Genomic DNA, 20,058 nt, shown 5'->3' with positions numbered 1-20,058 from the left:
AATCTGCCCTCCATAGAGCCGAGCATCTCACCTCATAACTCTTTCATTACAGCGGCTGTGAAAATACTTGCCAATGATCATCAGCTGCCGATTCTGATGACATTAAACCGACAGACTGACACAGATGTCACCCGTACAAAAGAACCACATGAAATCTACCATCATGACTGTAAAATTCTCTAATAGTGCTCAACATAAACAGAGAGCTTTGGATCAGTCATGGCGCCACCATATTGGAAAGGTCAAGACTGTTCTGTAAACAAGCTTAAAAAAAATTTTCTCACTAAAAGTTCAATAACATGTATATCCATCCAGAACCAGAGCATGTAGCGGACGCTCCACTCATGTTACACTCATATACCAAATCCCGCTCAGACCACCCTCCGACAAAAAATGTGTCTAGTTGAAAATACAAAATTGAAAATACGGCCAATAAAAACTTGTCACATGTAAAACTCCCATGTAACGCCAAAACTTTATTGCGCTCACATGAGGTGTGTCTTCAGGCAATACGATAAAGGCATAATTCACAATATCGCAAAACTGCAATGGAAACATTATCTGTCATATTTTTTGCGTATAAAAAAAAGTAATATGACCATTCGTGGTTTGTTTTGACAGAACATATGGACGGATAGGATGTAAGGAGTTTAAATAACATAATATCTTATACGCAGGAAAACGAGTGAGTGCAGTATGGAGATATCTTAAGAACAGTAAGGTAATATGAAAATATATAAGGAAATGTAGACATTTCTCTTGACACTTTCATCACAGTAGGTGGCACTATGCACTTAAGTTGGTTTGCAACCTGCTATAAAACGTACAAAGAAGAAGTACAGCCTGACTTATCGCAAGAAGAAACTAAAAACACTATGATTGCATAACATAGATTAATGGAAACAGTCATTCCGCAATGTTTTTTAATCTACATTTTAAAGATATTGCGAAAGTGTTGCGCCAATCTGTAATGGAAACTGGCAAGTGAACATCTTTATTATAACTGGTGTTAAACAAAGCAGCTGCATCCCAATTTGAAAGCTGCGTCCTCCAGAGATTGTATTTGTATTGTATACATTACAGAAAAAAATTGTAAGAGTAATCCCTTACTTTACTTTTTCAAAGGAAACTAAATTTAATACCAGTACTTAATTACTTAGTTACACCCAACACTGGTGGTGACGTTGATATCGAGCGACGTTAAGTGTTTCTAGCATCGTGTTAGCTTTTCATTTCTGCAGATTGTATTTCGGCTTCAAAAGTAACTAATAATGTGTTAATCTGTGAAGATTATCTTGATAGAAAAAAACATCTAAACATCATACATTTTTGTTAATCACAGAGCTTATTTTTTTGTGATCTTCCAAAAATCCATGGGAAAACTGCATAGGCTTTTGGTTTAAGGGAATCACCGTTGCACTAACTTCTGGGATGGCCTACAAAAATATGTCCTCTCTGCGGCTCCCTATAAAAAGAACGTTACAACTTGCTCCACCTCTGTTCAGCTGTGTTCACACATTTCCCATTCTCTCACATCCCTCTGTTTGCTTTACTGGCACATGAAGCCACGGATGTACCCAGATGCCATATTAAACTCTGTGGCCCATTAAGACATTGGGTCAACAGTACTACCATATTGTGAAGGGCAAGACTCTTTCTTTGATAAAAATCTAAACAACATTTACACTTCTCAGCCTGTATCAATGGTTTAGGATCTACACGGAGTAAAAAAAAGGGTTCCGTCTCTTATCGTAATCTATATAATCTCGACTGCTCATTTCAGAGCATCTGATTGGCTATTAATAAACATGCATCAAATGTTTGTGCCTTCATTTACAAACCACTTAAAAACACAATGGAATCAATGCTCATGTGTCTGCGTACAGAAGCTCACGGGGTATGAAAGCTACATCATTATTTCTCTCCCTGAGGGCCGATACAATACAAACACACAATGAAGACAAACCGGCAGTGAGAGAGACGATACATCATCCCTGTCTCACCCAATGACCATCGCACCACATTCTCCTGTGCCGAGAATCAAGAGTCAGTTGCCCGATCTCACGCCTGTAAATTCTCCAACACAAACAAAAATCCATATATTCAGCTGCCGTGTGCTGGAATACAAGAATAAATCAACAACCGGCTGTGCCGGGACAACACATGTAGGATTAGGTATGAATGATCACTAGCCAACCAAATGGCAACAGGCAAAATACAGGTGGAAAATACACAACATAACACACTTTTAATATAAAAATGTGTGTGTGTGAGTTCTGACCTTGGCCTCTGATGTGGGCTCCAGATAACAGAGACGGTTTCCCAAACCCTCAGCGCTCAGACAGAACTTCCGGTTTTCTTTCTGAATACACGCCACACACTGCAGGACCACCTCGTCATCCTGTGAGACAAACACAGACATCACACAATGATAACAACACACTGCCTTGAGTTTTTACATTTTCTGTTTGAAATTTTAACATCTTCTGCTTTATGATGTTCCAGGGTTTTTATATAAAGCAGTCGCCGTTTCATGCACACAGTGAACACTCAGACGTGACTAACATGAGATGACGTTTCAATTTCACATATGCAAATGCAGACATATATTTTTAGAGATATGATGTGAGCATCTTCATGAAGCCACCAAAATGTTGCAGGTCAATCTGCAGATCTTTCGGTTTCTCCAATCGAAGATTCATTTGTAGACTCGTCTGATCCAAAGATTCATTTGAAGATTTGTATGATCCAAAGATTCCTTTGGAGATTCCTCTGATTATGAGGAATTCCCGGACAAATCTTTAAATTGGTGGAAAAAGAAGAAATCTCCAGATGAATCCTTTAATCAGAGGAATCTCAACATGAATCTTTGAATCAAAGGAATCTCCTGATAAATCTCTAGATTAATCTTTGAATCAGAAGAATAACCAGATTTATAACTAAATCTGAAGAATAAGAGGAATCAAGATGAATCTTAAAGTAAGTGCACTCACATATATCTCCAAATAAATCTTTAAAGGAGCTGTTCTTTGGCTGTTTTTCGAAGCATTGATGATGTTTTTTTGGTGTTTATCAATGGATGTTCATGTTTCAAGTTTAAAAAAACGCTTTATATTTCACATATTTCAAGTCTATTGTTCAACTGCTGTCCCTCTTCTCACAAAACGACTGGATTTCTTTTCGGTGTACATAAAATCCCTCCTTCTGAAACGCTTTGATTGGTAAAGCTGACCAGGTCTGTCGTGATTTGTATGAAAATGTCCCACCCATACCATATCACCGATATGAAAAAAATAAACAACTCCCACAAACAAACAAGCATGTCATGTCTCATCAAGAAAAGATTAGTAGGCAGAAACTATTGAAGTTTAAACCAAATAATAAAACTGGGTTGTTCCTTGTTTTGAGTCTGAATTCATTTCTTTACATCTGCTAAATTAATAAAAATGAACTGTGACCGGCTGAGACTGGCCCTCCCTGCTGAGAATGGCCCCCTGGCTGAGACTGGCCCCCTGGCTGAGACTGGCCCTCCCGGATGAGACGGCTGCTGGCCCTCCCTGCTAAGACTGGTCCTCCCTGCTAAGACTGGCCCTCCCTGCAAAGACTGGCCCTCCCTGCAAAGACTGGCCCCCTGGCTGAGACTGGCCCCTTGGCTGAGACTGGCCCTCCCGGATGAGACAGAGACTGGCCCTCCCGGCTGAGACTGAGACTGGCCCTCGCTGCTAAGACTGGCCCTCCCTGCTAAGACTGACCCTCCCTGCTAAGACTGGCCCTCCCTGCTAAGACTGGCCCTCCCTGCTAAGACTGGCCCTCCCTCCTAAGACTGGCCCTCCCTGCTAAGACTGGCCCCCTGGCTGAGACTGGCCCTCTCGGCTGAGACGGATGCTGGCCCTCCCTGCTAAGACTGGCCCTCCCTGCTAAGACTGGCCCTCCCTGCTAAGACTGGCCCCCTGGCTGAGACTGGCCCTCCCGGATGAGACGGAGACTGGCCCTCCCGGCTGAGACTGAGACTGGCCCTCCCTGCTAAGACTGGCCCCCTGGCTGAGACTGGCCCTCCCGGATGAGACGGAGACTGGCCCTCCCGGCTGAGACTGAGACTGGCCCTCCCTGCTAAGACTGGCCCTCCCTGCTAAGACTGGCCCTCCCTGCTAAGACTGGCCCCCTGGCTGAGACTGGCCCTCCCGGATGAGACGGAGACTGGCCCTCCCGGCTGAGACTGAGACTGGCCCTCCCTGCTAAGACTGGCCCCCTGGCTGAGACTGGCCCTCCCGGATGAGACGGAGACTGGCCCTCCCGGCTGAGACTGAGACTGGCCCTCCCTGCTAAGACTGGCCCTCCCTGCTAAGACTGGCCCTCCCGGATGAGACGGAGACTGGCCCTCTCGGCTGAGACGGATGCTGGCCCTCCCGGCTGAGACAAAAACTGGCCCTCCCTGCTGAGACTGGCCCTCCCTGCTGTGTCTGGCCCCCTGGCTGAGACCGAGACTGGCCCTCCCGGGTGAGACTGGCCCTCCCTGCTGAGACTGGCCCCCTGTCTGAGACTGGCCCTCTTTGCTGAGACTGGCCATCCCTGCCGAGAATGAGACTGGTCCATCCTGCTGAGACTGGTCTTCCCTACTGAGACTGAGACTGCCCTCCCTGCTGAGACTGTTTTTTCCTGAGGTTTTTTGATTGGAGTTTGTGTTCCTCGTCACATGGCTGTTTCGGCGTGATCACCGGGAGACCGTTGATATTAGATTAGCTTTAAAGGTTCAGCAAAAATTCTGGTAACATCGCTTTTACAAAATGATCTTGTTTTTTCTACAAACACCATGCACTGTTCTGTGTTTTACCTTTTCTTTGTTTTTCAGTCGTTTTCCTTTTTATTTTCTCGAGTAAAGCTGCTTTGGAACAATGCACATTGTGAAAAGCGCTATATAAATCAAATTGAATTGAATACTGTGATAGATAGTTTCACAGATAAACAAACATTAATTCTCCACTGAAGGTCTTTACGCACATGTTCCATCACCACAAATAAAAACTCAAGTCATTCATCAACAGGGCAAAAATCATAACTTAGATCTCCAATATCTCAACAGTCTCCTGTGGAAAGAAATGTGGTGAACTGCAGATCCAAATGAGAGACATCTGCTGACGTTTTCAGATTCTCCTGTAATGAAACAAGCAGATACTGAACCGAGACACACAGCAATAAACACAATCTCCGGCCGGGGTCCAGTAAAGACAGCAGATCCAGCAGCGCACGCGTCGAGATGTGCTGTGCGAACATGATGACTCTCAGTTGTCTGCATTTATCTGCATCTATCAGCACTTTACTGTCATTCACACAACACATCTCACAGCCATTCGAATCTGAAAATAATCTAGAGACGACACGGGATGAAAGCAGAAAGAGAAACACGTTGACTCAAGCAGGTATAGACACGTATGTTACAGATCTGAGCAGTGCAGATCTCAGCGTGTTTTAATATCCTTCACCTGCAGCCTCAGATTTTCCAGCTGATGTCAGCGAGCGTTTCCAGAGCCAAACGTCTGTCGAGTGTCGTGAGACATGCTCTTCAATAAAAGCGTCAAACACACACACTACATTAATATTTTGTTTTCTCCTTTAGGACTGACGTTAGCAAAGCGTTTCCGCTCCCAATAAAATCTTAAATAGGGCGATACAATGTTCCTGTAACTCAATGCTAGAGCTTTGCGTTAGCAGCAAAGATTTTGAGTTTGATTCTCAAGGAACATGCATACTTTAAAAACTACATTTTGAATACATATCTAAAGTCGTTAAGATTTCAATTGTCCTAGCATAGATTCCTAATTGTGATATGAAAAGTTAATCATCTTAATGTAGACTAAATTAATATATTCACATTTATTTTATAGCTCTTTAGTCTGTATTAGGGGTGCAACAATGTATTAAAGTATCTAAATAAAAAAACATTAAGATACAGTATATATAGTAAAGCTATTAACTCATTCCCTGCCAGACTTTTTTTTAAGTTGCCAGTCAGCGCCAGCATTTTTGGACATTTTGACTTTAATGTGATGGCTTACGGTACATTTTCTGTAATGAATATGGACAAGTAATATATCAAATGAAAGAACAGAGTCTCTGCTTTTATATAAAGGAAACAGTCTTCTTCTATCTTCTTCTATTCGTTTCTTTTTTTATCACCTCTTAAATTTGGGTAGGTTTCTTAAAAAATGCATAATTTTGATTGAAGATGATAAGCTTTTTTTGTCAAAGACTCCACCCAGATTAGATAAAAATTATTATTTAAAACATATTTAATATATAAGTTATTTCCAAAGATGTGTTAAAGCGCCAACTGCTGTACAACAGTACAAACACAGATTGCCGTAATAACTCATCTTTGGTGGGAACCGTTGGATTTTAAATGAAGAGATAACTCGGCTAAAAACGTATTTATTTTCCTTAGTGTATTGACTACTGTAATTTGGCCATTTAAAAATTTTAATCAGGTTGTTTTAAACTGTTGACTACAATGATATAGCCAATGGGGTTGTGTTAAATTTGTGCATGGTCTGTTTTCCTATATGTAGAATAAATGTTTTCTCCTGTAAAGCACTTTGGTCAGCCTGTTGGCTGTTGTAAATGTGCTATACAAATAAAATGGACTTGAATTTGGCATATCTATTCAGTTTATATTATTTACATTAAAATGGTTGAATTTAACCTTAAATGTTGTCAATTATTGAACAAAATAACAAATGTTACTAAATTAGTTGTTAATTAATTACTATGAATAAATTAAGGTTATTCGTAATTCGTATTGTGTATCGTATTGAATCGTGAGCTGAACGTATCCATACACCCCTAATTAACCCATTGTTGTTTATTACAAATCTTTTTAATAAACATCTAAACCAAAGCTGACAAATACAAGCAACATAAGTGACAACTTCTTTAGGTCACTTTAAAAAAAGTGAGTATATAAAAATACTCTAGTATAAATTAGCAACTGTAGTAATTCTTTGTATGCTGTAGTATGTAATTGTACAGTATAGTAGTTTAGTCTACTTACTATAGCATTCTTTAGTATGTTCTAAAGTAAGGTTGAGGAATGTTACCACAGCTTACAATATAGTAAATAATAAAATATACTAGTATTGTATCTTTATGCTTGAATTTTTATCTTTTTATATCATTTTATAAGTAAAAAATCTTTGCTGTGTGTCTGTCAGTGCTGATACAGTCCCACATTTCTTCATTAAGCTGATCAATAGCTCATTACAGCACACGCAAACACAAACACACACACACACACACACACACACACTCAATGTCACCTGTTTCTGAATGTTCACCGTCAGACACGTAACATTCCTCCAACACTACTGAATCATCGGTGTGATTTCAGTGCTTATGAATGAAGGTGACTGTGAATATATTACTGTGAGATGCAGGTGATCAATATGATGCTATTACTGTAAAATATGTCATTTTCAAAATGAATATGTTAAAAGACTCGCTGTTCTGGATGATCAATGCACGGATCTATACGGCAACACCCTACCCATCGAGAGCTTTATTACTGAATATATCACATGAGCCAACAGAAAGAAGGAAAACTGAAACAGATGTTGGCAGATGAGATCTTAATGATGATTATTAATTTAAAAGATTCAGAATTATTAATACTTTAGAATAATAACTGTCGAACTGTGCTGAGAATACCTTACAGAGATCTATTTAAAAGAAATAAAGCTGAAAATGGTTTGGCGTCGCTTTAACTGCATTTGTGAGAGGTGAGAAGTTAGTGATTCTCAGGCCAACATGTTGTGTTCTCCTAAAAGTGAGAAGACATCTTAAATAAAAGAGGTTTCATTTGGTGCCTGAAGGCCATAAGCAAAAAGTGTAAAAAAACAACGACAATCTTTTACAAACACACACCGAACTCACATCTCAATGTGCACTCTGGGGATGAACGGTTCATTCCATCCAATTCACTTGTCATAGTTCGAGATGTACGTGTGTTGTTCGGTCCTGAAATGCACAACATGCTTTTTTTCCATGTGGCACAGACTTAGGCCAACTTTAGCACAACTTAGCAGCACGAGTCGCGGGGCTTTGAAAAAAAAATATTGTAGTTTGTTGGGAGAATCTGACAAGCAACCACCTTTCTTTACACCCATGGTCGCTGCTTACTTCAATGGATTGACTAACACACTGTGCTCACACTAAGGCTTTTGGGACTTAAATTGACAGTTCACTCAAAACTGAAAATTCTGTCATCATTTGCTCACCCTCATGTCATTTCATACTTGAATAAATTAAATGAACACTGAGAAAATATTGGAAGAATGTTGACTGCCATAGTACGGAAGTTGTGCCACTCGTCGGCCATGTTTGCAACGCCTCTGGGCAGCAATTTATGTCATAGCAAGTCCACAGTCCTATCTAACTTAATGGGGCAAGGCCGATATTTCTAAAATCGCTGGCAAAAACACACTTAAACAGCAAATTTCCAATCAATATTTAAACATGACATGATCTGAATCATAACTTTGGTTTGATAAGCTTAAATTGTGCTAAAAATCACATTTTTCGAGGTCTTCTCATCTACTGCGCCTGCGCACAGGCTGGCAAACTCCTCACAAGACCCAGAGAATCCTCAGTCTTTACTGATTGACGATTGGCTTGTTTTACTGGAAGGCGGGACTTCCTTCGCTAGAGCGGCCTTATTGAGGGTTGCATTCCTTACCATCCATTGTAACAGCAGTGGCTCATCTTGTTAATATTAACATCTTTGGTTGTTCTCTTTTTGTTGAAATTAACAACATCTCCCCTGTTGCTGTACCAGAATCTTACCTATAGTTTAATTCATGATTGTCAGTGTCTACGCCTAAAATCAAGCTGCGTCTTTATATCAGTTTTTTGATGACATGCAATTTTAATACTGTAAATGGAGGATTATAAGGTTGAGACTTTGTGCTGATGTATGGTTTCTCTGGAGTATAAAAAGAGAAAAAACATTAATTAACATTAGTATACCGAATCAAACTGAAAACTGTGACCAAAGAACAGTAATACGAACCAAACTGTGGATTTTGTGAATCGCTGCATCCCTTGTGCACTCAAAAAAAGGTTCATCGTTGGGTCAAAAAAATGGACAAACCCAACAGTTTGGTTAAATTAACCCGAACCAACAGTGGGTTTGAAACAACCCAGCATAGGTTCATTTATGACCTAAAGGTTGCTATGTGCATGTGTGCCGCAACGACGGATTGAAATAACCCAACATTTCTTAGAGTGTGTGATCTTACCATGTCTCATGTGCAGTCTACACACGCACACATGCACGCTGTAACTCACAGTAAAGAGAAAGCTGTCAAGCACTTGTCAATGACAATGGCAGAGAGCCAAAAGAGTCAAGATACTTACATCTGAGACTGGTGTGTGTGTGTGTGTGTGTGTGTGTGTGCGCATTTATGTGCGACACACATAAATGGAAGTATAAAGACACACACACACAACACTGACTCTGGTTTAAATGATGTTTAGGCACAACTCAAACAGACACACATAGTGACACAGAGTGGAACATTATGTGCTCACACGTGGTTCTTTTTCAAAGAAGACTTCAGCTGTGTTTTCTCTCAAATATCCATCAGATGTTTCGGACACAAATGAGTGTAGACTCACACTTTGTACAGAACACTTCATATTGAGATCTCTGACATCTACTGACAACTCTGTTGAAAAAATACAGCATATGCTGGGTTAGGTATGTTCCTGTTGCTGGTTTACTGATTTGTGCTGGTTTAAGATTAAACCAGCACAAAACCAGCTCATGACCAACATATGACCAGCTCATGACCAACTTAAACCAGCACGTGACCATCTTAAACCAGCACGTGAACATCTTAAACCAGCACGTGGCCATCTTAAACCAGCACGTGACCATCTTAAACCAGCACGTGACCATCTTAAACCAGCACGTGACCATCTTAAACCAGCACGTGACCATCTTAAACCAGCACGTGACCATCTTAAACCAGCACGTGACCATTCTAAACCAGCACGTGACCATCTTAAACCAGCACTTGACCATCTTAAACCAGCACGTGACCATTCTAAACCAGCACGTGACCATCTTAAACCAGCACGTGACCATCTTAAACCAGCACGTGACCATCTTAAACCAGCACGTGACCATCTTAAACCAGCACGTGACCATCTTAAACCAGCACGTGACCATCTTAAACCAGCACGTGACCATCTTAAACCAGCACGTGACCATCTTAAACCAGCACGTGACCATCTTAAACCAGCACGTGACCATCTTAAACCAGCACGTGACCATCTTAAACCAGCACGTGACCATCTTAAACCAGCACGTGACCATCTTAAACCAGCACGTGACCATTCTAAACCAGCACGTGACCATCTTAAACCAGCACGTGACCATCTTAAACCAGCACGTGACCATTCTAAACCAGCACGTGACCATCTTAAACCAGCATGTGACCAGTTTAAACCAGCACAAACCTAACTATCCCAACATATGCTGTTTTTTTCGACAGGGAACTCTGAGCACAGTTTTAAAACACAGAGCTCTCTGCTGAAACAGAGCGATTACTGGAGTCTTTTATCAGGAGAAACATCTGAGAAGCAGGAGACCTCTCATGAGAAGGTTTGTCTTAATCTCAGTGGAGATATTAAAGAGGTTGTGGGATTTTCTGTCCTCTGGGACTAAAGCAGATCTGACATCTCTCAATACAACGGTGAAGTATAGCAGAGGAAACACATTCACCTTCTGCGTGCTGAGTACCAGCTCTCCACAACACGGAACACAGGCTGTTTTTATGCAAATGGAGCGTTTATCAGATATTAAAACTAAACAAACCGGCAAAACTCTGCAGAAACACATCTGAAATCAATACACATACAAACACAGTGATATGTGTCTGTTTGTCCGGGCTGATATAAAAGAGGGACAGACAGGTAATGCCTTAAAATGAAAAATGCAATAGCATGCTAAATAATGCAATATTTGATATGCTATACAATATTTATTTAACTGATAGCAATTTAAATTGCATTAAATATAGTAAAAAATGTATACCTGTATAACCAATAGGACTGAACGATATTAAGAAAGAAAAACTTGATATACGATGCAATACAATAATGGTTTAAGTTTTAAAAATATATTTTTATCAACAAACATATACTATTTCTGATTATTGATCATCTTCCACACATCAGACACAGTCTCTCTGCTGTTGGCATCAACCTAAAACTTTAACCATAGAGAACTTCACAAGATGTAAACACAGGTCCAGAAGCACTTGCTGTGTCAGATGTATTTCTTTATTTAAATCTCATATGTAAAATTAAACTTAAAGATATTGGGTTAACATTTATATTAGGTTAAAAATGTTCTGTTGTTTATATTTTGGTCAAACTCTGTGTAGTGTTACAAAGGTGAAACAGGAAGTTCTTCTGGAGCGTTGGCTCAGCGTTGTTTACATCAGTGGTTCTCAAACTGGAGGGCCACAAGATGAATTCAGGGGGGGCGACAGATTGCTGGAAATATAGAAATTTATCATGAATAGTATGAAGACCACCAACCAAAATAATTGATGTTCCAGCATCCCGGCAACTGAATATGTTTTTGATTAAAAATGTCCAGAATTGCCGCAAAGCGATGTGGTCTTAACATAACTTTTATGTATACCTTTAAAAAATTAATTATTCTGTTAATGCAATATGCTTACTGATATTTTTTTCTTGTACTTTTTACAATACATCGAGACAAATAGAAATAAAAATCATAATACAAACAACTCCACCTCTAAAACATTCTGAAAAAAAAATGTATGAGCTTTTTACAAACTTTAAACGCAAGTTATACATCAAATTACAGTCAGTTATGTCACATTTTGACGGTATGGTAACCTTATGCCAAACTATCACAGTTTCAAGGTATGATGGAATTTAAAATGTGTTATAGAGTAGAAAACATTGAACACAATAGATTCGATGTATAAGCAACATAAAATGTCTGGAACAACAATAAACATCTCTATGTCAGGTTAAATCAATGCTTCCCCAACATCTTGAAAGCATGGCACCCCTTTCCAGTCTTCTTTTACATGCATTTCCAGTAATCAACTTACATAAATAAATTAAATGCAGATGAGCAAACAACTAATTAAGCATAAAAAGAATCTAGCATAGAACCTGATGGATACCTGTACAAAACAGCTCATTCCTTTGAAACGGTAAAACAGGAACTTTGAGTGGTTCTATAACTGGGATGTTTGCAAACCATGATATACCTTGAAACCGGCATACGGCCCATGCCTAATTGGAATATTTTAGATATATTGCGCAGCTCGAGATATTCCTGCAGTGAAACATAGCTGCTAATACACACTTTGCTGCTGCAGCCTGAAGACACAAACACACACACAGCAGTGCGCCGCCACTCCTGTGGAGAAATGCAACAAGCTGTTGAGTGACTTCAGTCACAGAATCACTCTGAACTCATCCACAAACAAACAAACAACCGCACCAGAACATTCACGTGCAAGAGCACCCTCAGCTCTTAGAAACCAGTACGAAAAGAAACAATATTCTTTAACAGCATCTTTAACAAACTGCACATACTGATGAAGAAATCAAATCAATGCTTCATCTTCAAGGTTCACATGCTGTTTATTAGTAAAGCGGAAATCCTGCATAAAAATAAAATGATTGTGTACAGCCAAGAGTTACATATGATAAACCCCTTTGGGTTTTAATGTGCACACACCAATTGAGAGAGAAAGAGGGGGACAGAAAGAGAAAGAGAGAGCTGTGATCTGCAGTGAAACACTGTGAATCCATCACACATTATAACACCTGACACATCACCTGACAAACACTGATGAACTACAGCACCAGAGAACAAAATGCAGCAGCGAAGTCGACACAACACACACACACACACACACACATTTAATTGACTCTGTGTGTCATTACAGTACAACTTGAAATAGACACATCTTTCTTTCGCATTTTAAAACACTTCATGTTATATCCACCTCACTCTATAACAATATTTTAGTTGCATATTGCAAGAAAACATATTTCAAACTGGGAATGGCATCCCAATTTCACAGTAAACAATTCAGTGCGTGCTCATCTCAGCCGTGACCTTTTACATTTTAACATGGTGTGTGTGAGACATCACTGCCGCCTGTCATACTGGAGCCTTTTTATTCCAACAAATAATAAACATGTGCGTTCAAAATATCATGTTTGGATGTTTATCATGTGGACTGTCACCAATTCCAGTCTAATATACTAATATAGAAGCACCTCAATTAACAAACAGACTGTTAGACGCACATGGTTATGTTTCACATCATATGTTTTATAATGCCAAATATATCATTTGAGCGTTTTCACCTAATATATGATCTCAAACTAATAGTGCATTGATAGTTTAAAAGCTGTGGATGGAGAGGATCTCTAGACACAGAATTAACAAATGCACGATCAATACTTTGATCAATAGATAGGAGGCAAAAAAAATACATTTTATTTCTTTCTCTAAAAACAAAACATCTTATTTGATCTCGTTGCATTTTCACAAACAATTGGCTGATCCTCTACGCGCCCTGCAGCAAATACAAATCATGAATAAACAGGAATTTACTAAAATACGTTGAAATGAAACTCGTATTATCTAAAGATTTTGACTATACAAAAGATGCAGAAATCAGACGCGTCAGTGCGAAGTTGAACGAGATCAGACACAATGCGCAAAAGAGTCCCAGACTATCGGATCATTTTGCGACATAACATCGGTCCCCGTATTCCAATTTCGCGCACCTGCAGTGTGGACAGCGTTATAACGGGGTTGCGTCGCGTCGCTCGCGTTGGAATGATTTACACACAGTGTCTCATGTGATGCCCATTGGAAATCAATGAGCATGAGAAATTCAAAAGAGAAAAGGGCTACTCACGGTCCGCAGGAACTGGATCTCATCCTCCGCGTCTCCACCTTCAGCCATGGCCGCTGATGAGCGCTCACTGTCCGGCTGCGCTCCGTCAGTCCACAGCAGCCATAGAGACGCGCCGCGCACTGATGTCCAACGGGCTTCGTGTGTGTGCGTAAACAGCGGAGAGAGGGCGCGTGTGCGCATGCGCGCGCGTCCCGTTCGACCGCATTGGGGTTTAGCCTTTGACGTCAAGAGAGGCGCATTTTAATATTAATGCCGAGCTAAACGCGGGGCGTTTGAATTGAATTGCGGTGTAGAACACACCGGAAAAAACGTGGAAGCAGATGCGATTTCTCTGGGGATACCAAAGTGACTGTCAGTGCATTCTCAACATAATAAGCGACGTAACTGACCGCACAAAAATGACAAAATATTCTGCATGATTCAATAGGTACACACATACTGATAAAATGTGTATAGTTTCAATGCATTGTAAGTCTACTGTAACTGGTTAAAAGTGTCAAATGCGTAAATATAAAAATATTGGTTTTGTTCGAGTATTACGACTTCAAATATATAAACAAACTCTTTATTTAACAGGGTTTCTTCTGACGAAACATTATCTAACAGTGACACCAATGCAGTGGGTTACGTTTCAGAGAGAACATTGAATCAAACGAGGACGGAGGACAGAGGAACGCCAAATTCAGGTGAAGTATCACTTGAGGGAAGTCATAGATCTGCGACGCTGATTGGCTCACTGCCCTGTCCGTCTTGGTCAGTCTGTAACCGTAGTAACGCCCACCAGGTAGATGACGTTTTTTTTCCTTGTAAAACTGGGACACAGCCTGCTGCTGTTCTCAAGGTCATTGTGAAAATGATGGAGACTCTTAAGACTCCTCAGAGTTCTTTAGAGACATTCCCACTGAAATAAACAATAGAAACCATCACAGAAATGGGTTTCATTTGTATACTGTAAGGTTCGATAATGGTTGTAATAGTAGCCTATTTGTAATGGATGTATATTTTCTATTGTTCTGTCGCAGTTTACCTCTCTGTTGCGCAAAGTGAAAGTGCGTCCTTTGGTCAACTTTAATTTAGCTCGTTCAGTAAAATGAAAATATGATAAATAAATAAAAAAGAGTGAAAACATTAGGATTTTTCAACACAGTGGTTCTTTATCAGCCTGATAGAGAGGATACTACAGAGTTTGATCCTCTGCTGCACCACTGTGGTGTAACTGCAGAACAACACATTTATTATTTTAGAAAGTGACCTAACTAAACTTATTAAAGACACATTTCATAAGTTTAAAAACTGTTGGACATTTATATTCCATCCATCTTCTACCGCTTTATCCGAACTACCTCGGGTCACGGGGAGCCTGCGCCTATCTCAGGAGTCATCGGGCATCAAGGCAGGATACACCCTGGATGGAGTGCCAACCCATCGCAGGACATTTATATTCAAATTTGTGAAATGTATATGACCTAAAAAAATTTTTTTTTGTTTGTTTTATTAAATTAAATTATTGTTAACAATTAATGTTCTCGAGAACAGGCTCACGTAAAATGTGAGAAAAACTGTCTCTATATATTGTTTAATCAAGTAATTTTGCCCATTCACAGGGGTTACTGTTTGCGTTAAAAAACATTATTCTTCTCACTGCTTGAAAATATTTAAATTGTTCACAACTCACAGGAATCAACAGTAGTCTTTAATATACAGTAAATGTATTTAATGCATGTGTGATTACACTAAAGATTAAAATAAAAGCATGTTTTACTGGTTCTCCTCACGTCCATTTCCGCCAGGGTGGCCTATAGGTACATAGTTACTGTTACTACAATAAACTTGACTAAAGGATCTTCTTCGTGCACTGTAAGTTATTTCACTTTTCACATCAGATATTATAGATAACTTAACTCTATTTAGATGTTTTATCGTAACAATAACTAAATGTGTAAACTATAGTCTAGGAATGTTAAATCATAAAAAACTTGAGACAGATGGATAGATGGACGGTGGATAAATTAGAACAGTTATAAACACAGTTTGAATAAAGATCATAACGAGCTTAAACACTTTGACTGAATTAAATTGTTTTAATAAATCACTGTCATCTTTCCCTTTAAGTTGCTGCGGCTGCAGTTAATGTGACATCCTGCAGCTAAACGAGCGTACGCAGCGCCGTCCACCACCGACCAATCACAAGCGAGGAGACCGTCTCTGATTGGTGCGCACGTGTGTCAATCACAGTGCGAGAGCGCCGTCCTACAGGACACTCGATTCCGCTGCTGCAGGACAGACGCAGATCAGACATGAAGATCAGACGGTGAGATGCGCTTTAACTTCATATAACACATGATTATTGCTGTTAAACATGCATTTAATATCAGCTGAACGTGAATGCAAATGTGGTCGGAGACTTAATACTGTGTTTTATCACAGATGTCATATAAATATTTATAATCGTATTTTATTGATTTTTTAATTAGACTTATTGCTGAGTGCACAGCAATCAAGTGACTGTGTCAATGTTTTCTAGATTTTTATTTGATTTAATAAATAATAATTACTGGCATAAACAGGAAAAGCATTTTTATAAAATGTAAATCTAATGCAACAGCAATGCCATTTAAAAGGTGGACTGTATGCATGTTTGCAGCATCAGTGATGCGGCTGCAGCGCAAAAATAACTTTCTGCATAATAAATGATGCCGAAAATAGTGCAGATTATTCACTGCAATGCACTGCTGTTCTGCACATATGAGATGGATTTTGTGTTGGTGCATATTCATTCACTGCAGCTTATAAAAGACTGGACTCTTTTGAAATGCTTTGTGCATTAATGGCTGAATTATTCTGAGCCGGTGAGATTGATGTGTGCTCTACGGGTTGTTTCAAGGATATCTCCATTGATATTATAATTTGTGCTGAGTTCAAAGCCTGTAATACCAAAAGACATTGTGTGTTGTGTTGACACACTGCTGGCTTACGTCAATATGAATTCATGCATATTGTTGGCCACAGTTTATTCGTTGGCCACACTGTGTGTCTGGGACAGAGTTGAAGGCCGGGCACAGCTACGTACGATGCACAACTGTATAAAATATGACAAAAGAAATGTTTGTAGAAGTTGTTTATCATGCATTATTGTCTTGCTTGCTTATTTGGGGGTTTTAAGAGAATACAGACTATTTTCAAATGTATTCTGCGTTTTTGTTTTGACAGGCCTTCGATCGCCCAGGTGACGAAAATCCACCCTGTCGGTCTGCTCCGGGCCGTGCCCGACTCGAGACGAGACCCTCGAGACAGCCGCCAACTTAATTTCAGAGTGTGATTAATTGAAAGTGCTCTGGTAATGGAAGGCACGCACACAGTGCTGCGTCTGTACGAGCCCATCAAGGAGATGTGTTTCGTCAGTCTGTACTCTCCTGCCAGGAGGTCTCGCGGATCATCACGTGACCGCGCTCGGGATGTCCAGCCTCCGTGCAGACATCAACGTGACCTGAGGGGTGAAGACACTGGCGAGACTCAACAAAGAGGCCAGTCTTACAAATCAGCTGCTGAGATCTTGCAGTCCTGCGAGGCAACAAAAGGAGCTCTTGCACAGCTTCACTGGTTGGCCGCAGAACACGTTCAGCTGCTGACGGACGTTCTGTTTTTATGCGCCGGCTGCGCAGACAGGCTGAGGATGGGTAACCAGGACGGGAAGCCGGAAGGGTACGGAGAACAACTTGGATGGGATGTCAGCAGCGGTCACCCGTCTTTATCCCCGGAGCATAAGAGAGCGGCCTCCAGGGTTCGGAAGTTAAAGAAGCTGGCCTCTAAACGGACAGACCGTGCGGAGGACTCCTTGCAAAACAAAATGAAAAAGAAGATGCAGACCTCAGAGGTTCCGAAGGATCCAAAAGGGCCCGGAACGCCCGTCTCCATCCGTGAGGCGGACACTGGGGGATCGGAGGTCAGTGTATCCAGCCAGCCCCTTCTTCCCATGGATGAGCACTATCACGCCGCACACGATGGCTGGGATTTCATGGAGGAACCTCAAGGTTTTGAGTCTGAGATGGATATTTGTTCTGATCTGGTGGAGTTTGACAATCGGCTCTGTCCGGGATATGAAATCGGGAACCCAGTGAGTGTCCTACAGGAGAGAAATCATGCACGTGAGACTGAAGACAACCGCTGCACGCATCAGGAGTTTGGAGGTAAGACGGGAGTTCAACTGTGTGATGACGACAACCGGAGAGACTTTATGTTTACAGACAATCTAAAGGTGAAAAACACTGCTTCTCTGCTCTCCAAAGACTTAAAAGAGAGTTTCGTTCCGGAACATGAGAGGAACAGGCCATCGACCGTAACGCCATCATCTCCCATCGATGCTCGTTCAAGAACCTCAAACCTTCGGGCCTGGACCAAGAGTCCCACATCATCCTCTCTCTCCGGCGTTTTCAATGTGTCTTATCCTCCAAGCAACGGTCTTCGGAGCATGTCACCCGTCCTGTCGCCACTATCGTCCAGACTGCCCAGTCCTCAGATGAATCATCGTATCGTGTTGCTACCAGAGGAGGACGATGGAAACCAACGCTCTTCCAGAGACCAGTCCAAAACCACCACAGAGGTCATGGATAGGAACGGAAACCGCAGGACGATCACGAGACTGGACCTGGACGTCTGCCGACAGGACGTCAATGTAAACGGTGCTAGCACATCCAGTGCCACGGTCTCAGGTGAGTTCCATGAAAAACATGTCATTGGTTACAAAGGGGTTTGGAGTGGTTGGTGAGTGCTGCTATCATGGTTACTAGGGTGATATTACATCATGATTACAGGATCATTTAAGGACACAAGCGCTGCTGGAAGATTAGCGCTTCTAACAAACTAAATATAATGCGTTTAGTTTCTCTGAGCTCAGATATGACACAAATATTTGATGTTAATGAGAGAAGTTTTCAGTAAAACTGTTTCAGGACTTGAATTGAATCCAGCGTTGAGTTCAGTCAATGGGTCCTTATTGTCATGTGCCTCAAATGCTCGAGGACAAGCAGGCCAACAACCCAGAGATCCATTATTACATTTTGTGTAAATGAGCGTGTGTGTTCATGAATGTGTGGTGTGTCTGTGGCAAATACCAAAACTGTGTTTGTTGAGAGGTTTTGTGTGATGGTGTGTGTCGGGTGTGAGTCAAAAAAATAGTATGTGTGTGTGTGTGTGTGTAAAACTGTGTGTTTAAATGTGTGCTTGTGACTTTTTGTGTGTGTGACTGTCATTGGATTTGTGTGTCTGAGAGAGTGACTGTAATTGCATGTGTGTGTGTGACTGTGATTGTGTGACTGAGAATACATGTGTGATTGCGTGTGTGTGACTTTGATTGCGCTTCTGTGACTTTGATTGTGTGTGTGACTGTGATTACGTGTTTGTGTGAGAGACAGTGATTGTTTGTGTGATTGCATGTGTGTGTGTGTGTGATTGTGATTGCATGTGTCTGTGATTGAATTTGTGTGTGTGTGATTGTGATTGCTTGTGTGTGATTGTGAATCCGTGTGTGTTTTTGCGATTGCATGTGTGTGTGTGTGTGTGTGTGTGTGAGGCTGTGATTGCACATGTTTGTGTGTGACTGTGATTGCTTGTGTGTGATTGTGAATGCGTGTGTGTTTTTGTGATTGCGTGTGTGTGTGTGTGTGTGAGACTGTGATTGCATGTGTTTGTGTGTGACTGTGATTGCGTGTGTGTGACTGTGATTGCGTGTGTGTGACTGTGTTTGTGTGTTGAGTCATCAGGTTCAGGTTCAAACCCTTGTGCTTGTCATGAAAATAATGTGATGTGCAGAACAACATCCCATTGAGCCGAACGGAGGGAGGCGACCTGTGTCGGCTTTAAAAGATTTGATTGGTTCCTTCAGAAGTCCAGTGCGTTAATGAGAGGAAAAGGATTAAGATGCTTTGTTGCTTGAGCAGAAGAAAGAACTTCTGAGGGCCATAAGCCGGATCTCATGGTTGTGATGACAGAGGAAACATTTCCCATGAACCTTCATGTCTGCTTTATGACATCACAGTGCTCAATTTGATTTGATCATCGTCTCAAAACAAGCTGATTG

General features: G+C 40.9%; 2 protein-coding genes across 11 annotated transcripts in view; one reads left to right on the top strand and one right to left on the bottom strand.

Annotated features, from left to right (window-relative positions):
* Positions 1–14,111, bottom strand: part of LOC130437255 (ryanodine receptor 3) — a 95,533-nt gene extending 81,422 nt beyond the window's left edge. For all 10 annotated transcript variants that reach the window (XM_056768514.1, XM_056768518.1, XM_056768516.1 and 7 more), the window contains exons 1-2: positions 13,983–14,111; positions 2,282–2,401 (exon numbers count right to left, since the gene is read on the bottom strand). In XM_056768514.1, coding sequence (XP_056624492.1) covers positions 2,282–2,401; positions 13,983–14,030 — 168 coding nt within the window. In that variant the 5' untranslated portion in view covers positions 14,031–14,111. The remainder of the gene's footprint in view (positions 1–2,281; positions 2,402–13,982) is intronic.
* A 2,081-nt stretch (positions 14,112–16,192) lies between these two features.
* The window catches only part of LOC130436926 (formin-1), a 44,582-nt gene continuing 40,716 nt past the window's right edge, over positions 16,193–20,058 (top strand). The window contains exons 1-2 of the mRNA XM_056767972.1: positions 16,193–16,293; positions 17,193–18,691. Coding sequence (XP_056623950.1) covers positions 17,323–18,691 — 1,369 coding nt within the window. The 5' untranslated portion in view covers positions 16,193–16,293; positions 17,193–17,322. The remainder of the gene's footprint in view (positions 16,294–17,192; positions 18,692–20,058) is intronic.

The sequence above is a fragment of the Triplophysa dalaica genome, chromosome 15 (assembly GCF_015846415.1).
Source record: "Triplophysa dalaica isolate WHDGS20190420 chromosome 15, ASM1584641v1, whole genome shotgun sequence".
NCBI classification, from domain to species: domain Eukaryota; kingdom Metazoa; phylum Chordata; class Actinopteri; order Cypriniformes; family Nemacheilidae; genus Triplophysa; species Triplophysa dalaica.
This window is presented reverse-complemented; position numbering and strand designations above follow the sequence as displayed.